A 15,390-nucleotide genomic window follows, 5' to 3' on the forward strand; every position below is an offset into this window, starting at 1 on the left:
TTTATTACATAAATTATTGTATATCTTGATTGTGCAACTTTTCAAATATTACACAACTAGTAAAATTTTTTAAATATTTTAGATAAAAAAATCTATTTTTTTGGAGATAGGATCTTGCTAAATTGCCCTGATGGCCTTGAACTTGGCTGCCTTAGCCTCCTGAATAGCTGGGATTGCAGGCCTGTGCTACCAGACCCAGCTCTAGATGAATTATTTTCAAGACAAAGGAAAATGAAATATTAAATGCAAAAGGTCAGGTTGTAATAGGCTATGATTTCTCCTTTGTACAAAGTCTACATATAAATACACAAACACCTGTGATGTAAGAAAGACTGAGGGCTAGATAAAGCTCAATGGTAAAGTGCTTGCCTAGCATGTTTGAGACCCTGGCAGGTTCAATTACCAGTGTCACAAAAAGAAAAAAGTAAAAAAGAAAAAAAGAAATGGCTTGAAATATAGCCAGGAAAGGTGGTGCATACTTGTTACCCAGGCAATTCACGAGGCTGAAGCAGGAGGACTGCAAATTCAAGGCTAGCCTCGGCAACTTAGCGAGACCCTTTCTCAAAATAAAAAGAGGAAGGAAGTAAATAGTTCATGGTAAAGTTTAATTCCCAGTACCAAAAATAAAAAAATAAAGAGTAAACACTGAAATAATATAACAAAATAACATCTACATTTTTGTAATCTCCCAACTTTTTAATAATGAAAGTGAATTATTTTTGTAATCAGAAAAAGAAATCTATAAAAGAATCTTTATTACTATTTTTTTAAATCTTAAATACTATCCACAAAAAAAGCAACTTAAAATTCAACATGAAGGACAATTTCCATTTGATATCAATATTATTTATACTGGTACTAAAAGCTAGGGTAATTTTTCAGACTGTTTTTGCTCAAGAAATGACACAATGCCAGTTTGTTTCTTTGTTTGGCCTAATTTTCAATATGGCAACACTGTGGTCATAAAAACTTCTAAGAGATTTTAAATAGCTAAGAAGTTATTCTCAAATGTTAACTAGATGTTATTTTATGAAAAGAGTAAAAATCCTGGCTACTTCTCAAAACCACTTAAGTCCAAGTTCCCATTAGAGGATTACAAACCCCAGAACTCCTCTCAGGCTTATAAAAGTTCTGACTTGTATTTGAGATAAGGACATTTGATGATAAAAAACTCAGAGCATATACCTTATCTAAAAAACTGGATGAACAACTTTAACCCATTTATCACAAACACCAAATAATTTCTGCACCTAACCTAATAAATAGAAACTTTTAAGTACTAATACAAAGTCAACTCAATAACCTTAAATTAGAGAAAATTAAGTTACTGATATTTAAATTACATTCTCTAAAACATTTTAAAAAACTCTCCTCTATGAAGGGCATTTAAATAAAAATTTAATTGTAATAACTTTAGTTTAATGGACAAGTATGGTTTTACACACTGTTATAAAACTCCCCTAGTCCCACTGCAGGGATGCCCTTTAAGCCAGAGAAAAGCTTACTTACTATTAACTTGGGGTAATTCCTTGGATACACTGCAAGCAGAGACTTGTGATACAGCATTCACATTCTCATCTTGTTCAGGAGACATGGGCTCTTGTTTAATCTGAACTGATGAGTCTGGAGTAGGGACACTACCATGGGCTTGGAAAGCAGGAGATGTAGTTACTTTGAGAAGGGCTCCAGAGGATGATGGGGATACATGGGAAGGAGGCGGCTCCAGAAAAACTGGGAAAAAAGGATTAGGCAGCAGCGCAGTATCAGCAGATGTCTGAGATCTACTATTCCTTTGTTCTCGAGTGAGGCTACAGGGAAGCTGATCTGGGTGCTCAGAAGGTTCATATGTTTCTAAAACAGGAAACACATATACAAATACAAAAATGTTATCTGAAGAGTCACTTGTTTCTAAAACAATTTGTATTTATAAACATTAGAAAGGAATTTTAAATAAATATATTAGTATACTCCCACATAATTCTTCAAAATAGAATATCATCTAATCTATACAACTACTAAAGATACAGGTATAAAATTAGCATCAACATATCAATTTTCTAAACTTTAAATGACTTATCTAAAATTATATAAACACCAGTGGAAGTGCCAGATTTGAACACTGGTCTTTTTATTCTTAATCCAGAGTTACTATATCCATTGCTAAACATTTCTGGGATATACAGTCTAAGGGTTTTTTTTCCTTTTTGTTTTTTTGCAGCACTGGGGATTGAACATAGGGTTGTTCTATCAGTGAGCTTTTTCCCCTGCCCTTTTTATTTTTTATTTTGAGAAGGTCTCACTAAATTGCTGAGGCTGGCCTCAAACTTGCAATCCTCCTGACTTGACCTCCCGAGTAGCTGGAATTACAGGTGAGCACCATGGTGCCTAGCTGGTTTCAGGCTTTTTACAGAATGATGAAACCAAAAAAACATGGGAGAAACTATATGATCTTTCCATAACTACTTTTCCCTCCCTTCTATATAGAACAAAAAGTAATAAGCTATGGACACCCTATGAATACCTTGTAATCCCTGTAGAATCTGTATTCTATGAGTCCTCAGTGCACTCATTTCCATAGTTATCTGAAAATAAAGTATCTTGTTAAGCATTTCAAAATCTACTTCTGAGATGATCTGTTTTCATTAGACCATACATATGTTGTTACCTGCTGCTTGAGCATGAGCAACCTCTGAACTTCAACATATGCTGTCTGCAGAGCTGCCCGGGCCTGCAGAAGGTTATTATCCATGCACTGCAGTGATTTGCTTAGTTCTTCCTCTCTTAAGGAAATATTCAGTAGCTGGTCAACCTGAGAACGTTCTGCTGAAAGAAATCATAAGGCCCAGCTTAATACTGGAGACTCCTCTTCAGTAACAGTTTCTCAAAAGACTCAACTATGCCCATGATTCAGGAAAAAACTTTTGTTTTCTCCTCCAGAGGTTAGGAGACGCGACAAGTCTCAGAAAATATGTGGCCAAGCCTGATATCAAAGATAGAAATGAAGTAAGAATCGCAAGACAGAGTTGTCTCATAGGTCAAGTATACCACATTGTACTATCCTAACTAATCACTTTCTTTCTCCACTAACTTCCCAGGTGAAATCTCTGTTGAAGCACATTCATGGATCGAGGTTTTATTTTCCATTTTTTAGCTACCATCCACTTCATTTAGGGCTTTTGCTTAGACTGGGCCTCAGATCTAGTCTGCTTGGAACTTTTCCTCCCAAATCTTATATTTTTCTAGTCTGTTAATTTCAAATGGTTCTCTTCAGTCATATTATTATTATTATTATTATTATTATTATTATTTACCACTGAGATAGATATATATATTTGACAAGGGTTTAATATCCAGAATATTTATAGCACTAAAAATATATATATTTTCTCCCATTCTTGAGATTGTTTCTTTACTGTTATTTCCTTTGATGTGCAGAATATTTTTTAGTTTGCTGATGATGGGGATACATAGGAAGGAGGCGGCTCCAGAAAAACTGGGAAAAAAGGATTAGGCAGCAGTGTGGTATCAGCAGATGTCTGAGATCTATTGTTCCTTTGTTCTCGAGTAAGGCTATAGGGAAGTTGATCTGGGTGCTATTTTAACTAATTTGTTAATCTTTGCTTTTGCTTACTGTGTTTTGGGGGTCTTATCCAAAAAATCCTTGCCCATTCTAATGCCCTGACACATTTCCCATTTTCTTCTGGTATTTTCATAGTTAGAATAGCTCTCCTTATTAGAAAATGCCTTGTGAAAAAAATACATTGTGTCAGTAGAAACATAAGGAGTCAAACTCAGACTATTTCTCTTACACACATTCAACTACACAGATCACTTTGATGCCAGACGTGTGGGGGCTTTCCCCATACACAGCAAAAAATTGATTCTGCAGGGAACATCATCAGACAGGTATTCTCCAATTCAATTCTAACACTATTTACCAGGGGATAACATAATATCCTACAGACTGAGCATTTAGTCTCCAAGACTACTAACAGGCCATAATTTAGGGTTCCCATAACCCCTTCCTCAGGTTCAATTAATTTGCTTAAGCAGCTTATAGAACTCAAGGGAATACTTATATTTGCTCATTTATTATAAAGGATATTGCAAAGGATACAGATAAAGAGATGCATAGGGCAATGTATGGATGTATGGAAGAAAGAAGTTTGATGCTGTGTGGGTGAGCCACCCTCCATGAACCTCCATGTGTTCAGCTACCTGGAAGATCTCTGAACCCTGTCCTTTTAGGTTATTTTGTCATAGTTGTTGTTTATACACACACACACACACACGTACTTTTTTTTTTTTTTAGTTGTTGACAGACCTTAAATCTATTTATTTATATGCAGTGCTGAGAACCAAACCCAGTGCCTCACACATGCCGGGCAAGAGGGCTACCACTGAGTCTCGGCCCCAGCTTCCTTTTAGGTTCCATAAACCTTTTAGGTTTATGGAGGCTTTACCACACAGGCATAATTGATTAAATTTGGGGCCACTGAAGACGGATTTAACCTTCAGGGCTTCCTCCTCCCCCACAAAAGGCTGCATGCATACGCAGGGGCTGGGGTGGGGTTTACAGCTGAAGAGTCCCAACCCTTCAATCCTGCCTTGATTTTTCAGGTGAACAACCCCTCATCCTGAAGCTACCTGCCAGCCATAAGCCAACCATTAGCACACAAAAAAAGATTCTATCACTTAAGAGATTCCAAGGATTTAGGTTGTATGCCAGCAAACAAAGGCCCAAAATATATTTCACAATATCAGAAAGGAGTGTATTTATTTGTTTATTTATTTTATTTTTAAATATTTATTTTTTAGTTATAGTTGGACACAATACCCTTATTTATTTATTTTTATGTGGTGCTGAGGATTGAACCCAGGGCCTTGCACGTGCTAGGCGAGTGCTCTACCGCTGAGCCACAACCCCACCCCGAGAGGAGTGTATTTAACTTAAATAAAATATTCTAAATAATGTGTCATCATTTGTCTTTTTCTAATTTAATATGCTAAAACCTCTCCTCTAAATATCGGATCCACATATCCAATTATTATATCCCTTTCTAAGTGTCTCAAAGGTCCCTTAAATCAAAGGATCTAAAAGGAAACTCATCTTTCTTTAGCCTCAATCTGTTCCTGCCATGGAGTCGTCTATCTCTATAAATAATACCATCATCTGCCTAATTTCCCCAACCAGAAAACAGGGTTGCCCTTGACTCTTCTCTTATTTATCACATCCACTCATCAAATCACTCCCTATAAGGAAAGCAAAAGTCAGAGAAGGAACAATGCTAATACCCTCTTTCCTTAATTCACTATTAGAAAAGCAACCAGAATGCTTCAAAAATGAAAAATTGAGAGAAATGCCTATAAATGATTAAGAACAACAATGTTTTTACTAAATGACGTGCTCTTTTTTATCCTACTGAAAAGGCCCAATAAGATATATAACCACAGCTTACAGGTCTATGTGGCATCATATACTCTTCCTCTAGTTGTACTGAATGTTGTAGGAAATCCAATTTGCTCTTAAGTAAGAAGACAATGTCAAAAAAAAAAAAAAAATGGGTATCAGTGTTTGATGAACACAAGTTGTGCTGTGTCAAGTTGTATAAAGACCAAAATGCTGTAAGAACAACTTCTTTTTGCCACAATATTCTGCACCATACCTTTTTTCCCTTTAATTTTCCTTCTTTTATTTTTTCTCTCAAGACTTGGGAGTTCAGGAGAAGATCCATCCTGTGGAGCAAAACAAAACTGAATAATATTCAATATGTAAAGGTCATTATCCAAGAGAAAAAGAATAAAGAATGAAAGTTCTAAGATAGTCGTACATTATCCTTCACTATTGCTCACACACAAGTCAAATATTAGTTGAATCAATGTATCTGCTAAAAAAGAAAAAAAGGGGTGAGGGGGAGAGTACAAGATCGGATGCCTTCCCAGCATCTTAAAGGTGGTAAAACCCACAGGCTTAGGTAAAGCATTCCACCTTGGTGAAGTAATTCACACATATGAACAAAGCCAATAACACAAACTCTAATTTTATTTTGGCACAGTTTCTATTTCAAACTTCAGCAAGAAAATCTTTGCAATAAGAAGCTAAACTGCCTATAAGACAAACCTCAAGATACTAGCTTTGTCATTGTGGACGTGGACTCTATGATTGTTTTAAACTCAATGGAAAAAAGAGCTAGGGACAATTAAATGCTGTCATGAACAAAAGAGGAAGAAGCTGTGTCCATACTCAGTTCTGACCACTTTTTTGTAATAAAAATAGAAATTCTTCTACTTGATCATGAACTCCTTTAAGACAATAATTGTGTTGTCAGCCAATATTTGGGAAAAAAATGGGGATTAGAGGATGAAAAAAAAATTAGCTTTGCCAAAGGATAATCTTTTACTTTTGTATTTCAAATCATCTAATATCCACTATGTACAGTCTAGTTACAAGGAACAGAATAGGAATTTGAAACAGGTCTAAACCCATGACCCTAACTACTTTATTTATTGCCTCAGTTTTAAAGGAAAGAGACGACTTTCTTACAGTGCCAGATTCCAGATTCTATCACTACCAGCAACTCTTTCTTTCCAGAAAGGAATTCTGAGAAGATTAAGCAATATCAAGTAGGAATGCAAGAAGAGCTGAAGTGGTACTAGTGAAGGACAAGACTGTTAAGAAGCCAGGCTGGATAGCTAAAGGACAAAAGATAGTTACAAATACTAAAAAGCTGGGCCTGGTGACACAAGCCTATAATCCCAGAAACTCGGAAGGCTGAGGCAAGTTGATCATAAGTACAAGATCTGCCTGGGCAATCTAGTGAGACCCTGTTTCAAAATAAAATAAAAAGGGCTGGGGGTATGGCTCAGTGGTAGAGAGCCTCTGGGTTCAATTTTCAATACCACAAAAATAAAACAAAATACTTCTATGCTATGTTCTTATATATGCACTCTAACAATAAATTTAGTGTTAACCCTAGAAGTTCTGAATCCAACAGTCATACATACATGCATTACAAATATAACAGAAAACTCTTCAGAAGCAGTACAGAGTACATCTATGAAAACAGACTGCATTAGAGCTGAAGATATGACTTATTCTTGGTCAGGTGATACAAAGAATCACTGGGTTGAAGACTAGTTTTAGCGATGACTTCATATTTTCCTGGTACTGTACATTCATATTACATTACATCTAATTTAGTAGAACTACTCGGTGAAAGAAACCAGTAGGATGAAATAAGAGCCTCATAGCTCTATTCCAGAGTGTAGAGAACTACAACCTCAAATCCCTCCAAAATCAAACAGTTAAACCTTCTTTATAAACAACTAAGTTGCTACATGAGATGTTCTATAAAAAGCACAGGGAATCATACTCACTCCTGTGGCTCTTCGTTTCTTTCTAATACTCTGGCTGTCATTTTGTTCAGCACCAGAGGTACAGCTGCTATCAGTGGCTGCATCTGCTAAACTGGAGGCTGCAAGGAGTGAGGATGCATTTGATGAGAGAGAGTTTCTTTCTCCATTATTCTCCTGGGCATTCTGATTCTCTGATGGTGGTGTAGACCTCTCTTGGTTGTTTAGGTCTTTTGCTGAATGCATCAAAGGTATTATATGATCACAGGGTAATTGTGCACTATGACGCCTTCGGGTAGCAACATTTTCAGACTTTTCACCTGTTCTGAGGGAGGCAGTCAGAGGTGTCAACTCCTGTTTAAGGCACATCGTTGCTTTCTGACTCTGTGCAGCATTCAATGAGTTACTAGGTGAAACAATCTGCTGGGGCTCATTTTCTTTGCCAGTACCTTCCTCACTGAAGAAATTGTACACAGAAGGAGCCCTATCCATGATCACGCTGCTCTCAGAAAGGCTTCGCTTTCTGGCCAACCCAGGAGATGAGGAAATGGAAACACCTTCCCACTGGAATCCTTCTAAATTAGACAGATCAGGATCACCATCTAAATCCAAGACCTCTTGCTCATTTTGAACCAGAGGTACCATTTCTATGCCAAACCTTAAAAAAGAAAAAACAAAAACATAAATCGACATGGTTATAGGGAAGAGCTCTTTTTAATGTGTCAGACTCTGTCAAGCACAGGTTACAAAAACATATAAGATGGTTCCTGTTCTCAAGGAGCTCAGAGTTTGATAAGGAATTGAGACAGAAAATAAATAATATTGCTATGTCACAGTAATAAATTACAGACATACAGCCATAAGAATACATGAGAGTAAAAATTGAGAATTTTATTTCTATACAGCTCTAAATCTACAACAAAAAACACCTAATTTTTAAAAGTAAATAAACCAAAACAAACAATAAACTTTCGCCGATCACTTACTAGTGTCAGGCACTACAATGAGTTTTTTACTCATAATTTCATATACTACTCACCAGATCTGGTAAAGGAAAAGGGGGAAAAATAAATTTATTATTTGAACAAGGATAGAAACTACCCTAAACCTGAAGGGTAATTTAAAATGCTACAGAATTATGATTTTCAGGTAGTAAATCTGTTTGAACACTTTATCATTCAGAATAGTACCTCAACATAAGATGAACAGCCACAATATTACAGAAGTGTTCGAAATAAACATTTTGTGATCTGAAGTATGATGTCCAGAGTAAATACAGAAAGGTAACTATCCACAGGTTCTAAGTAAAAGGCAATGAGGACAGTTATATTTAAAAGTTGTGTCATTCATTCAAGATCTAGATCTAGAGAAATTAAATTCTACAGATACAGATTTATGGATACAAACTGAAATGATGGATTGCTGATGATTTTTTCCTATGCCCCTATCTCCTTTCTCAGAAGGAGGTGTGCCTCCATTTTAACCTCCATTCTCCACTAAGAAAAACTGTATAGTCCATTAGTCATAGAGTACCACTTACTCTTTGATAGTAAATTGAATCAGACATCTACAATGAGTATTTTTGGCAAACATTTAATTAAAAGGAACAAGCAGAATTCTCTTGACCCAGGTCAAAGGATACCTTTAAAAGAAAGCAAGAAAGAACACAGATACTGAAAAGAGGCACACACCTGGGTAAGCCTTTGCCTAGCTCTTGTTTTTTCTTGGTTACTTGCTGAATGACCTGTTCCCAGTTGACATTTCTCCGAGATGCATTTAGAATCTGTCGTAGGGTTGGTTTGAGTCCAGACTCCTTCTCTGTTTCACTCTTTCGATGACCACTAATATTGCGAATACGGCGAGCACTATTGAGGTTTGGCTCAGGAAGGTGTGCTCCAGTTTTGCTCTTCAAACTAATGTGCCGGGTTAGATCTCTCTGAAGTGAGGCAGGAAAGCCAAGCTTGCTTAGTTCAGGCAAGAGAGGACCAGAGGGCTGACTAATATCACTTTTTTGAAGCTCAGCATCCAAACTAGTACTCTCAAAGCCTTCTGTTTCATAAGATATGTGAGATTTAATAGGGTTGTCATCCTGTCCATCTTCTAGAGAGGTTTTCAAGTCTAGTAATAAGCCAGAGTGTGGACTAGCTGCAGATGCCATTTGTAACTCAGACTCATTCTGGTGAACTGTGGAATTACAAGGGGAGGTGGAAAATTTCCGAGGTATTTTCAAGATCTGTTCATCCTGTTCTTTCTCTTCAACAGTGTGAGTGCTGCAGGATAAAACTTCTGTAGTTGCACAACCCAGAGTTCCAATTTTTGTTCCATGCTTTTCTACATCAGATGTCTCTCCATCACTTTCATCTTCTAATGCATGCACTTGAAACTCAATCTTCAAAGATCCCTTTTCAGACTCTTCTACATTCCTACTTGCTTTTGCAAAGTTACTGGTCCTCTTAGAAGTGCTAAGAAGTGGATTTTGCAATGTCTCATGACACTCTGGCACTTCTTTGGTTTTTTGTAATGTTTCATTTAAATTATCATCAGGTTCTTTTTGAGTGCCAGATGTAGTTGTATTCCCTTTTAAAACATGAGGACATGAACTTCGCAATTTGGATATGTAAGGAGAACCTTGTCTATCTTCTAAAGTGGGTTTGTTCAAGGGATCTGAGTGTTCTCCAGGGGAAAAAGAATTTGCTTTGGTGTTTGAAGGATTCTTTGAATCTTGCTTTTGAGAAACTGATTTAGTGGCTGGAAGTGGAAGGAGTGGGGATTTCAATGAAGGAATCCTATTTGAATCATGCTTTTGTTCAGGTTTTTCTGCAATGGGGCAATCTCTTACCACCTCATAGGAAACAGTGCAGTCAGAAGTGGTTTTGTGATTAAGAGATCCAGTATGTATTTCTTTTTGTGTTTTTAGTATTGGGGAGATATTTGTTTCATCAGTTTGAGGTTCTTGTGTTCCTGTGGTAATCAAGCTAAAATCAAAGAGAGGTTTATCTATCATTTCTGACTTGTTACTGGTGACTTCTTTCAATCCTGACTGTAAATCCAGAGTCTTCTGGGAAGGATATGGAGTCCAGCGACGAGGCTTTTCCCTTGCTACACTGCCATTTTTTCCACTACTTTTGGAAGCTGCACTGTCTGCCTGCCTAGTGGTTTGGCTTTCTGGCTGCTCAAAATTGAAGTCAAGTAAACTTTCTGAAGGAAATTTATCACTTGTAAATCCTTCTTCAGAAGGACTTCTGTATGTGGCAACTATACCAATTTTGTCATTGTCTTGCCACTGCCATTTATATCTCTCTGGATTATATTTGCTTGACTTATTAGATTTCTTGTTCCATAGCATAGTCATGTCCTCCATTTGATAGTTAGAATTTCTGTTTCTGCCTGGTTGAAATTTGTCTCCAGGGCCATTGTAATTCCAACTATTTGTACTACGTACATTGGATTTCCAGTTTCCGTTACTGTTGTTCATATGCCAACTGGAAAAGCCACCTGTTCCTTCAGTATGCCAACTGGAATTCCTTCCTGTACTGTTATAATTCCAATCTACCATCCCACTATTTGAATGCCAACCACCTCCAGAATTACTGTGGTTGTGAAACCAGGTTGAGGAACTTCTTGCAACACCTTTATGCCACCCAGAACATCCTCTTGGTCCACCACTATTTCTCAAACAATGTGAAAAGCTATTTTTTCTATTGTTATTAAAGCCATCTTTCTCCCATTTCCAATCTCTCTGTGGAGGTACACGATGATGCCTCACTGGCTGGCTGTAACTCTCTCTGTCTTGGTAAGAGATTCGGTCTTCTCGTCTCCATTGAGGTTGCCTGTCATCAGAGTTTATTTCTTGGCTGCTATTGGAAGGCTCATCTTGTCTGGAAGAAAAATAGTTTTTTTGTTATGAATTTAAAGGAATTTTAATGCATTCTTTATAGGCAAAACCCACCAAACTTCCCTTCTGCCTCTTTTCCTCTATTATTTAGATTAAGTAGTAGAGCCCCTTTTTTTAATTTTTTTTTTATTTTTATTTTTTAGTTTTAGGTGGACACAATACCTTTATTTTATTTTTATGTGGTGCTGAGGATCAAACCCAGTGTCTCACACGTGCCCGACCAGCTTTCTACCACTAAGCCACATCCCCAGCCCCCATTTTTATTTCTAATAGTGTTTGCTTTCACATCTTTAAATGGTATGGTTAACACCCTAAGATACCATCTCACTCCAGTTAGATTGGCAGCCATTATGAAGTCAAACAACAACAAGTGCTGGCGAGGATGTGGGGAAAAGGGTACACTTGTACATTGCTGGTGGGACTGCAGATTGGTGCAGCCAATTTGGAAAGCAGTATGGAGATTTCTTGGAAAGCTGGGAATGGAGCCACCATTTGACCCAGCTATTCCCCTTCTCGGTCTATTCCCTAAAGACCTAAAAAGAGCATGCTACAGGGACACTGCTACATCGATGTTCATAGCAGCACAATTCACAATAGCAAGACTGTGGAACCAACCTAGATGCCCTTCAATAGACGAATGGATAAAAAAATGTGGCATTTATACACAATGGAGTATTACTCTGCATTAAAAAATGACAAAATCATAGAATTTACAGGGAAATGGATGGCATTAGAGCAGATTATGCTAAGTGAAGCTAGCCAATCCCTAAAAAACAAATGCCAAATGTCTTCTTTGATATAAGGAGAGTAACTAAGAACAGAGTAGGGTTGAAGAGCATGAGAAGAAGATTAACATTTAACAGGGATGAGAGGTGGGAGGGAAAGGGAGAGAGAAGGGAAATTGCATGGAAATGGAAGGAGACCCTCAGAGTTATACAAAAGTACATACAAGAGGAAGTGAGGGGAAAGGGAAAAATAATACAAGGGGGACAAATGAATGTCAGTAGAGGGGGCAGAGAGAGAAGAGGGGAGGGGAGGGGAGGGGAGGGGGGATAGTAGAGGATAGGAAAGGCAGCAGAACACAACAGACACTAGTATGGCAATATGTAAATCAATGGATGTGTAACTGATGTGATTCTGCAATCTGTATATGGGGTAAAAATGGGAGCTCATAACCCACTTGAATCAAAGTGTGAAATATGATATATCAAGAACTATGTAATGTTTTGAACAGCCAACAATAAAAAATTAAAAAAAAATAAATGGTATGGTTAAACTCAATAGTCTTCAGTTAATTAATATTACATAATATATTACTTCCCCCATCATCCCAGAAATATTACAAATCTGACATATTTACACTATCCTTCCTTGGTTCTATATTTATTGGCATATTCTAGGACTCTGTTCCTTTTAGTCTATTGTTGATACAATTTTATGTTAATTTATCTGTCCTTAATACATGATTTCTCCAATTACAGGTTCCTTCCAAAAAATCCAGTTTCTTAACCCATTTTTTTCTTAACCTATTTTTGTTTTGTTTTAATTTCATTTTTAATATATTTTTTCTTAGTTGTTGATGGACCTTTATTTTATTCCTTTATTTATATGCAGTGCTGAGGATCGAACCTAGTGCCTCACACATGATAGACAAGTACTCTACCACTAAGCCACAACTCTAGCCCCTTCTTAACCTATTTTTACGATCATATTTTGCATGGTTATCTTCATTAATAAACAGTTTATCAAGCACTTATACAATGACTGTGAATGATATAAGAAAACTTTAATATGCAGCTTCTCTTTATGATGGGCTCAGAACCTAGCCAAGGAATTAAAGTCCAACAGGAGTAAAATAGCACATACAAATAAGCAGTAACCACAATAAGTGCTATAAGGAGCTCCATGAGTTAGAGGATTTTACAAAGAAGTTACAGCTATTTGAACTATTCATGTTAAATAAGGAGGCCACAGAAATGTGAATAAGTTTAAGTAAACATCATAGCAATAATTACAAAACCATTTTCTTCTATAAACTGCCTACGGTGCATCTAGCACAAGCTAAGGAGTGCTAAGGACTCGAGATATTGAGTAATATTAGCCAAAATTTACTGAGTATCTACTAAGTATCAGGCATTTAATGCAATTCTTTTAATAGATTACCTATTTAATTTTCACAATCCTAAGGCAAGTATTCTTATTATTCCTATTTTTTAGATGAGCAACCTGAGGAGGAGACAGGTTAAGTGTTTTGCCAAAAAGTGGCAGAATAAAGATTTGAATCTTGGCAGTCTGAATCCAAGTTTATACTCCTAAGTCACTAGGCCTTGATAGACTGAAAATCCCAAAGCAAAGTTTCTGTGGTTAGGTTTCTTTCTCTAAACTTGACTTAAATCTTAAATTCAATACTTAGTTTAATTGGTCTGAAGAGCTTTCAATGTCTATAACATTTTGAACACAATTGTAATCCCCTTTTTTTCCCCAAGGAATTGAAAGTTAATATATCTAAAAAAATGCAAATACCATTTACATTATAAATTACAACATGGCTAACCAGAAGACCTGAAGTCTCCAAGTAACAAGTGATATTAAATACACTAGCAGGATTTTTTGTGTGTGTTATCATTAACTAATTTGTTTTTATCTTTCTAGGCAGCAGGCAACTTATAACATCCAATGGAACCACAGAGTCAGTTATACAAATGAGATCAGAAATGGGGGGAGAATTGGGGAATAAATCATACATGAAGAAGAATTCCTGGATCATCATGACCTGGCTAGACTGAGGGAATAATAGTATTCAGCTAAATCCACAGCCCCAAAAGAACAGAGTTAAATATCTCATGTGGGGGAGGGGGACCTCATGAAGAAACAGATGATTTTATAAATAGGTTACCACAGAGGCATATAAGAAAATTTGAAGAATTGTGCTATCAATGTCTAATCTGCTGAAATGCTTCTTACCCTTTGACTTAACAATCATATATACAGATATGCTAACAATGGCACTAGTGTATAAGAATAAAACAGAAGTTAGTCTCCTAGAGGCTCCAATTCCCTTAAAACAGCAGAAAGAGTAAACTAAAACTGTACTAATAGTAATGAGAATGTCATTTGAAGGACTAAGCAACTGAATGACTCAAAGAACCATGTTGCTATTGACATTTTAAGGCTAAGAAAGTCTTATTTTAAGGACTGGTTCAAAAAATTCCTGATTATACATAGAGTTAAATGACATACTCCTTTTTTATATCCAAATATCTAACCAAAAAGGAGGTGAATGACTAGTATTCAAGATTCAAGATCAAAATTTTATTGTAGAATTTCAAATGTTTTTAATCATGTCTTTGGACCTGAAAAATTATTCCACTTTATAAATGGTGTTCTCTCATATCTGAAAATTTCTGTGCTGTTAATTAAACTCTTCAGAAAATAAAATTAATAAGGCAAAATCACAAATTCCTAACACCTCAATACATACATACAAGCATAAAATACCATACAAACTACCAAAGTGGTTTTACAAATATTTATCAAATGATACTCAAATGATACTGACACTCTCAAATTTAAAATATAAATTAACTTGATAAATATTTGTAAAACCACTTTGGTAGGCTTGGGGTTGTGGCTCAGAGGTAGAGCACTTGCGTGGGCATGCATGGGGCATTGGGTTCGATCCTCAGCACCACATAAAAATAAAATGAAAGTGTTGTGTGTCCACCTATAACTAAAAAATAAATATTAAAAAAAAAACCACTTTGGTAGCCACTGGGGATTCAAAGACAGAAATCAAATTTGGCAGAAGCACCATGTTAAATCATATCAGGTAAAAAATTTTTCCTAGATGTTATTTTGCCAATTAAAAATGCTATATATTCAAAGAAGCTCACACTCAATTAAGTTTTCCACTACAAAATTTGGACACCATTAAAACAGTTCTAAACATAGTTATCAATGTAGTAAAAACCTCAGAATGTAGCTAGAGCTAGAATACAATACTGAGTTTTGAATTTTTTAGAGCAGATAGCACAGTAGTTCAAGAAAGCATTTCATTTTCCTTTATTCATAAGACAGTAACCTCAAGTTACATTTTATAACTAAGTTTAAATGCTATAGGCTAAAAAGTATGTAAAATATAT

At 36.3% G+C, this 15,390-nt stretch overlaps 1 protein-coding gene across 6 annotated transcripts in view; it reads right to left on the minus strand.

Moving 5' to 3' along the window:
• The window catches only part of Znf106 (zinc finger protein 106), a 65,313-nt gene that overhangs the window by 18,979 nt on the left and 30,944 nt on the right, over positions 1-15,390 (minus strand). For 2 of the 6 annotated variants that reach the window (XM_046460932.2, XM_046460930.2), the window contains exons 5-10: positions 9,045-11,231; positions 7,378-8,011; positions 5,667-5,736; positions 2,666-2,820; positions 2,522-2,582; positions 1,510-1,851 (exon numbers count right to left, since the gene is read on the minus strand). In XM_046460932.2, coding sequence (XP_046316888.1) covers positions 1,510-1,851; positions 2,522-2,582; positions 2,666-2,820; positions 5,667-5,736; positions 7,378-8,011; positions 9,045-11,231 — 3,449 coding nt within the window. Of the gene's footprint in view, positions 1-1,509; positions 1,852-2,521; positions 2,583-2,665; positions 2,824-5,666; positions 5,737-7,377; positions 8,012-9,044; positions 11,232-15,390 lie in introns of all 6 variants that reach the window. The other 4 variants (XM_046460931.2, XM_046460929.2, XM_046460935.2 and 1 more) reach the window with 2 other exon arrangements.

Source organism: Marmota monax, unplaced genomic scaffold (assembly GCF_021218885.2).
Source record: "Marmota monax isolate L192 unplaced genomic scaffold, Marmota_monax_Labrador192_F-V1.1 WCK01_AAM20220418_F8-fsc00001, whole genome shotgun sequence".
Lineage (NCBI taxonomy): Eukaryota > Metazoa > Chordata > Mammalia > Rodentia > Sciuridae > Marmota > Marmota monax.